Below are 8,423 nucleotides of genomic sequence, written 5' to 3' on the forward strand. Positions count from 1 at the left end.
CACTGTGTGACAGCTCTTGCAGGATCTACGTTGAACTGCAACATGTATTATTTTAAATTCCATTCAGACTCATTATGGTCTGGCAGCTGGACTGCTTTGACATACAGTCTATGAGATTGAACTCATGTAGTTCCACTTCACTAACTCTTGATTCTTGTGTTAATCAAAAAGCGTTAGGAAAGATGAGCAGCAGGGGCTTCATTCATAAAGGGTTTGATGTAGAGCACTGTGCAAATGTCTTAGGCCACCTCTCATTTCTTTTACTAGAAAAATGGGAATCAAGTGATTTATTGAACTATGCGTAAACATACATGACAACACACTATATCAGGCAAACGCAGAGCTTACACAATTCCAATTAGCTTTATTCTTCAAAACAGACTGAGCTCTCTCGTAGCTTTCTCGTCATTTCTTTTAGTAGTCTTTAGTAATAGTTCTCCAGGCTTCTTCAAGGACATTCAAACCTCTTCGAATGTTGGCTGTCTTTTGTTATGTTATCTGTCAACATGATACCACATTGTTAATCTTGACGTCCTCGCTCTAGGGAGGCCAATCCATGGCTGACAGTGAGTGTGTGTTTTCTATCCAGGTTTGTATTTACTCCTCTGGCACTGTGTTTGGGATCATTGTGATGCTGAAAAAAGAAGACAGACACTTTCCAGATGGTATTGCATGATGAATCAAATCTGATGGTATTTTTTCACATTCAAAATTCGATCAAGTTTGACAAGATCCCCAACACTACTAGCTGAAATAGAGTCTCAAATGATAACAGAGCCTCCACAGTGTTTTAGAGATGGAGCTTTGGATAATATTTCTACCAGCTATTTTTCTGCAAAGCTAACTGGCCTTCAGTTAAGTTAATATAATAAATAATAATAAAAGAATACAGTCTTATTTAAACCCTTAATATAATTCTAATGGGGAGAATACAAGCTAAGAAAAACTAAAAGGAAATACAAAAGAAAGCTCCATTTACTGTTGCCTGTAATGTAGATGCTTTATACTGGATGACTTTGGCTTCACACCGAACAGGAAAATAAGAATAGTCAAAGGTTAAAATGAGATTTGGCAGGTGTGGGACCCATAAGATTGGTTGTATAGTACTAGTGTCGTGTGGGGAAAGAAATCACTTAGAAATGGGTCACAATAATTTCTATTGTGTGCTTTAATAGATTTTTTTTTTTGTGTATGTACAGGCTGTGATAGGTGAGCTGTACTCCTGCGCTTTGTGTAAAGAAATTCAACAAGATATAGGCAGATGCTACACGAGCTATTGTGGCTAATTACTCACTGCTAGACAATATAAAGCTAGTATAAAGGTGGAATTCATTGAGTTTTTCTAATTATCATCTTAAATTCAAATTGGTGTCTGTAATCGTCGAAACCAAACACTGATCATGATCACACCACAGCTTCTCTACACCAGTCTAAAATAGTCTCTAAACTTCAGCACAGCACTGAAAGGTGACCAGTGTAGCCTCTGTTGTATTTTCATCCAGCCGTCAAACATTCATAACACTTTTCAGACTTCAATTTGTTTTGCAGGATGTTTCACAATATGAAAAAACCTGTCTACAACACATCACGTACCAATCCATTACTGTATATGATAAAAAGCAAACTCTAAAATGAAATCAGAAATTTTATACATGCTTTAAATTTCCAGTCTATAAAATGTGACTGAACAGTCTTTACCTTTAAAAACAAACTATTTTCCTCTTTCTCCATCGCTGAATGAAGTTGTGTCTCATTCTGTTCTCTCCCTGTGAAATACATCAGCTATGGCTTTAGCTAGCATACACAAACTGCACATAACCCGTTTGTTTGTTTGCTGATATTTGTTGAGCTGTTTGAAAAAGCTTCATTCATTCCGGATCATTCCGGCCCATTTCAACTCCATCAGCTCCATAGTGCAATAAATAATGTATAAATTAGGTATTCTGTGTCTCTTTCATCTCTGTGTCTTTTATGTCAGTCATGCGTAATAAGCCCTGATAATGGATACACCAATAGGATTGTCTTTTATGTATTATTGTTCCCTCCATTTAGGTTCAATCGATTTGATGTTTTTAAAGTGCACAAAGTCCGGAAAAATGACTTTCATCAAATGTGCTGAACGTAAAGTAACAAGCTTGTTGTAAAAATGTAAGGAGTAGAAGGTAAAAGTGAAAGGTTAATATAAATATTCAAGTAAAGTTCAGATACCTGGGGATTCTAACCTAATATTTGTACTTTATTACTCACCACATCTGGTTTTAAGCAAACAAGATGAAGTATACATTTTAGAGCATATGCAAATGCGTTCACTTAATGAGGTAAAGTTATTGGATGTTCCTAACTTTGAACATTTTACTGCTGGTATGTTGTAGCTGTGGAGCTTTTTGATTTTTCAGTGGTGAAACTATTGTGCCAGTTTGGAGTGATATTGAGCTTCCTTCATGATTCTGTCCTTTGGATGCTTGCTGGCGGGGTAGGTGTGAACAGCCATCCAAGTTTTCCCTCTCGTCTCTTTGTCTCAGTGTCTCTCGGTCTCCCTTTCTCTCTTTGATGTGTCAGTTGAGTAAGGCCGGAGTAGGGCAGGCAGCCATATCCATCAGCTCCATCCATCAAGCAGTGGGACGGGTGGCAGAGAGAGGATGACGGGCAGCAGAGAAGGGGCAGATGTTTTGCAGGAACTGATATGCTCTCACATCCACGAGGGATGTCATTACGTGGCCGACAGAGAAACATGTAGCTGATTAGCGGCCTTATTAAGTCAAGGACACTGGCTCGCAGTAACATACACCGGTGCCATTTTGGCTTGTGGTGCTGATGGCTTGCCAGTCACTGACAACATGAGTGCCTCAGACAGATAACCTCTCTTTCTAATTAACTGCTTCTCTGTTCTTCAACTCCAAGTTCCTTTTTTATCCATCAAGCAGCTCTGGAATAAAGCTTGCCATTTCAAGTATTATTTCCTTTTTCTTGCTCAAATGGAAGAACCCAGAGGTGCACGAGGCTTGTGGATTTCTCTCTGAGAACCACACTGTGTTGTGGTAAGTAAATAAAGCAACATCTCCCTGAGGGCGTGTAAGGATTGTAGGAACTGAGAAAAGTGGACAGTGCAGCGGACAGAGCGCTTTAGCCCTGATCCAGCACAGTGGCTAAAATGATAATGTTGAGAATCTCATCTGTGTCTTGTGTTTTCTCCTTTAGTCGGATCTTTCGAGTTGTCCTCTGTTTCCTCTCGACAATAAATCCTGTCATGTGTTGTTAGAAATATGTATTTACTTCAAATCACATTGGCTTTGTTCAGCACTCTCCTTTGTTCTCTCTTTTCTTCTCCTGCCTCTAAGTTTTATCAGCTGTATGTTTAATACACTATAGCTTGCCACATCATAAACTGCAGCGATGTGCGTCTGCATTTCATGTGTTTTGAGTGGCCAGAGCAATAAATGGGCTCAGGGTTATGAGAACAGTGAAAAATACAGGCAATGGTGGACTAGTTAATGGGCCTCAGGATGGCTTTACTGAAATGTAATACTGTTTCACCAACAGCACACTTTTATTTGGGAAAGAGAGATAATATTTCTTTGGACAGTGCTGATTAAATGTGTTGTGCAAGAGAAAAAGTGGGTGCTACTGAAGAGACTAGCCACAGATATTAATCTAATTTTAGGAAACATGATTATTGAATCTTGCCCATTTTTTTCAATCATCCCCAAGGTACTGCAACATTAAGACCAACAACACAAGGAGCTAAAGATGTCAGAGGATAATAGATGCTCCAACCTGACTAAAAATGACAAATGACTAAAAAAATGACTAAAAAGAGAAAATGTGTCTTTTTTCTTGTGCACTTGCAGTGAAATCTGCTGATTTTGGTCTCTGTGCAGGGAGGAGGATGGCGGTTTAGGGGTCTATAACTTTTGGGGAATGGATATTACTTTTATTTTGTTGAATGCACGAAAATACAGGTGATGGTAAAATTCAAACTTCATCCATCACAGAAACAGCTACATTATTTTATCGTCAAGGTCAGTCACTGGTGAGTTCATAGTCTCATTCATTTGACGTTAGAGTCAAAAAGATGAATAATTGTTTGTTTGAGTATGTTTCAACATGACAAGCCTCCAGGCTGTGAATGTAAAGTTGGTGCTGTGGTGTTTCAGGTTTTAGTTACACAGGCTTAGCACCATCTGGAAACCACAGGTCATGAGGGAAAAAACTTCCCAAACTGGATACAAATGGTTGCTGGTAGTCACTGTGAAATCAATTGCTAATGTCCCATTTATGCAGGCCTAGACTTGTCAGTGACCCCCAGTAACCACTGGCTGATAGGGAATAAACTCTGCAACCAGTTGGAGAGTGGTTGCTGGAGATTGTCTAAGGAGCTTGGAAAGAAAAGCGTCTGGACTTCTTTGAGTTGCTTGAAGACGTTTCACCTCTCATCCGAGAACTGAAGACGCTTCTCGGATGAGAGGTGAAACGTCTTCAAGCAACTCAAAGAAGTCCAGACGCTTTTCTTTCCAAGCTCCTTAGACTACGATGACCTGGATGACTGAGAACCTTCACAGACATGTTGCTGGAGATTGCTGGCAATCACTGGTGTGAAACTGGTTGCAATAAAGGTACAGCATCAAAAACCTCTGCAATTACTGATTAAAGTATTTCCACAAAGTTTTTGATGTAGCATGCTCTTTGCCAGTAATTTCACCTGGCAGCTGCCACTAACCTCCAGCAATGTCATATGGTTGGGGAATCGGCATATTTCCCCTTTAAATGGAGGATGCCAGCAGGTAGATGTTGAGTCTGGTTTTCCTGGAGGTTTCTTCCTGTTGAAAAGGAGTGTTTTTTTCACACTGTTGCCAAGTGCTTGCTCATAGGGAGTCGTCTGATTGTTGGGGTTTTCTCTGTATTATTGTGATAATACAGAGAAAGCTCCGGTCTTTTTCTTAAGGTGACTGTTGTTGTGATTTGGTGCTATATAAATAAAATTGAAGTGACTCCACATTTTTTTACTTGCAGTCTGTGGTTAGCTGAGGATCATAGACTGCAAACCACTTCTGGAAATTTATACTGTAGATCAGTGAAAGGCGAAAACATTGGTATACTTTTTTTAGTGCATTATTTGACAGTTGGGTAATCACAGTTTTCCAATGTGCTCACTTACACTTCCATATAGAGTGGCTAAGGTGACCTATTTAAACTGCTTGTTTCATCTTAAACTTTGCTGGACAAAGTAACCATTCCTGATAGAAATGATGGCAAAAACTGCAAGTTGAAAAAGTCCACCCAAACGTGTCATTTGCATTATAAATAACAAGCCATTATAGAGGGAGCTGTGCCTTATAGTGTTTTTCCCTTCTCCTGACTTCCTACTTGCTGCTCTCAGTTATCTCTGCCTTTGGCTGGCTGTGGGAGCTGACATGCTCTTGATTTTTCCACCATCTCTCAGCAACGTGTCAGGTCCAGTTTAGCACTTGAGGGCAGAACGTGTCAGAATCACAGCCCCCTCTCTCTCCAGGCTGTCTCGCACCCAAGGTGAGTCAGGCCTTGTCACCACTCCTATAAAGACATAACCCATCACATGGCGCTGGTAGATGGCCAGTAGTTAATAGCCCTGTTGTGATTTGCCAGGGAAAATACTCATCTGCTGAAGAGAGCAATCACTTAGAGCAAGGTTGGGGTTTTATGGGTTTAGAAAGGAGGTGGATGCTCAAATGTAAATCTGCAGAATCACAGCATGTCTGAGCCTTGGCACACACTAGGCGAATAAAATCCTAAATCGAAAGACAGCTTGTGGTGGAGATATGAGTTGAAGTACAAGCACAGTTGAGGCTGCGAGCGCAAGGCACAAACATTTTGTGGAACGGCGAAACCTCAAGTTGAGAATCCACGGATCTGCACTGGTGACTTAGAGACAAATTCCTGCACATTCCTGCACAAGTCACTGACTTTGTGTTTGTGTGTCCTCTCTCTAGAAAGAGTTCCTGGCAGCGACAACTGAAAAGGACATCTTTGCCCATCTGGGTCTCGAGTACATCGAGCCTTGGCAGAGAAATGCGTAGGCCTCCGCTCCTCCTTGGCTGGATGATACCCTGTGCATACATCAGTGTTTATCCCATCTGCTTGCCGTTATGTGGCTCTCCTGTGATTCACTTTCAAACAGCTTTTGATTTCCATACACTTTTGTGTTGTTGTTGTTGCCAATATTGTTGTTGTCTAGATTACATGACGACGTGTGATTCATAATTCTGCTTATTCACTATTGTCTGCCAGCAAATAAACATTCTCCCGTACCATTCACAGGCTCCTGTCTCTAAGTGTTGTAATCATAGGCAGGATAAAAAGACTAATCAGTCAGTATGAATCGCCTGGGGTGCCTGTGAGGTGCAGGAGAAAGGGAGCCTGAAAGAAACACGGCAGTAAAGGGGGTGACCACTGAGAAAAAGGGAGGGAGAGGAAGAAGACAGGAAACGATGAGAAAAGTGAGGGGGAAGGGAGCTCTTTGTCGAGCAAAATGTTGTAATCACCCTCCTCCTGGCAGGAAAGTGCTCAGTGTGAAGCTGAGCCAGGTCTTTGGGGAATTGAGAGGCGGGTAATGAGCTTCAGATAGAGGAGCGTTCCGCGTCGCCATTTAGCCTCCATTTAAGCCTACGTCCACTGGAGATCATTTAGCTGGCATTCCCCTATCCAAAGACCAGTAGTCTCCTCTCTTTGTTCCCCGATGAATCCACTTCCCCAGATGCTTGGCTGAAATTAGAGGCAATCAGCTACAGCGGGAAATCAGGAAGAATTCAGATGGAAGGTAAACGAGTCTGCTGAACACACAAATGGAGTTTGGCTGCCAAAGCGATTCTGTCTCCCCAGCATCCATTATCTTATTGCTTTGACTTTGCTTATGTTTTATGTATGGTGGTTGTTTATCAGGATTTGTGTCCTTTTTTCAGGACGGTGATCCTCTAATGAAGAACCTTTATTGATCCCCGCGGGCTGTTTGGGTACGTCTGATTTGCTCCTTTAGTGATGACACGACCTGCCCTGCTGTTCATCCCCCAACCCACTTTCCTCTTGATGCTCAGCCTCCGGTTTATCCCAGGATGCTGCAACAAGAGCAGAGACAGATGAGAGCAAAGCATTCTAGTGAATCACCCTATTTAAAGATTTTTAAGTAGAACAGTCCGGCGCTTTGAGGACTTGACCCGGGCCTCCCCCTCTCCCACCTCTTTCTACTTTCTCCCTCTTGGCCTCTGTCTTTCTCTCCCGCTGAGCTGCTCTTTCAACCTTGCTGACACAAAACAAACTCTAAAGCTTCTGAGCTGCAGTGTTAACCAGATGGAACAGGCTCCCTGATCTCCTGGGTTATCTAATGTTTTCACTTTTAAAACGAAGGCGGAACCCCCTCTACCCCAACCCCCACCAAAATCGTCTCTAAATTTCTCTAGAGTAAAATAAAAACCAAGCTGACCTCAATAAATGTACATTTGTTCAGCTCTCTTTTTCCTAATTGTTGTTCAAGTGTAAATTGGATCTTCTGCTACTTTCACATTAAAAATTCACAAGTGTAAAGGGATTAAAAGGCTATAGTTCTCAATTTAACAACAACATTGTTGTTGTGCTCTTAGAAGACCTTAAATTGTTTGCAAAGCTGAAAAGCAAAGATTTGAGTACAACGGGATAATGCTGCGTGCTCCTATAAGAGTTAATTTCCTGTGGAGCAATACAAAGCTCGATCAAAAGTTTATAAAAAAATCAAAACCCATACCTGATTTAAATTTAAAAATCTGTTTTTCATGTCGTTGCGCACATATGGACGACTTCCAGTGCTTCTGTTATATTTGAAGTGCTCCCTGGAAGTCTAACCACTTGTATGAGTTCACCTGCAACTTTGCAATGGTCCTAATCAAACAGCAGTTGTACAGTAAATGAAAGAGTCAGCAGTCATGTGATAAAAACAGCATGAGCTAGTTGGTTTTTTTGACATGAACATTGATTTTGCACAGTAAATTTGTCCCCAGAAATCAGGCTACCTGATTTCAACCTGGAGCAAAGCAGTTCACACATGGCCCGTATTGTGGAGGGGGAGCATCGTGTATACCCTCTTACATTACTTTGACCTATCAAACATAAACAGTTTACCACCCAACCTGAAAGTATGATTTGGTCCTCTGCGTCTTCTCTTCCTCCAAAATGAATAATCATGTCAACAACTTCCAGTTTCACACCTTCCACTGAGTAAAAAGTAGAAGCTGCTTTGGAAGCAGTCCATATGTATGAGGAGACTGCTTTTAAAACGAGCTCAACTAAACAATTTTTTTTAGTTTTTCGATTAGGTAGCGTACCCCCAACAACTCATGGCAGATGGCCGCCCCTCGCTGTGCCTGGTTCTGCAGGAAGTTTCATCCTGTTGAAAGGAAGTTTTTCCTTCCCACTGTTAC

At 41.3% G+C, this 8,423-nt stretch overlaps 1 protein-coding gene across 4 annotated transcripts in view; it reads left to right on the top strand.

The window, feature by feature from the left end:
* The window catches only part of dntt (deoxynucleotidyltransferase, terminal), a 95,396-nt gene extending 89,107 nt beyond the window's left edge, over positions 1-6,289 (top strand). For all 4 annotated transcript variants that reach the window (XM_025897501.1, XM_025897502.1, XM_003457978.5 and 1 more), the window contains exon 11: positions 5,967-6,289. In XM_025897501.1, coding sequence (XP_025753286.1) covers positions 5,967-6,053 — 87 coding nt within the window. In that variant the 3' untranslated portion in view covers positions 6,054-6,289. The remainder of the gene's footprint in view (positions 1-5,966) is intronic.
* The last annotated feature ends 2,134 nt before the right edge of the window (positions 6,290-8,423 follow it).

Source organism: Oreochromis niloticus, linkage group LG13, assembly GCF_001858045.2.
Source record: "Oreochromis niloticus isolate F11D_XX linkage group LG13, O_niloticus_UMD_NMBU, whole genome shotgun sequence".
In the NCBI taxonomy this organism is placed as follows: Eukaryota; Metazoa; Chordata; class Actinopteri; order Cichliformes; family Cichlidae; genus Oreochromis; species Oreochromis niloticus.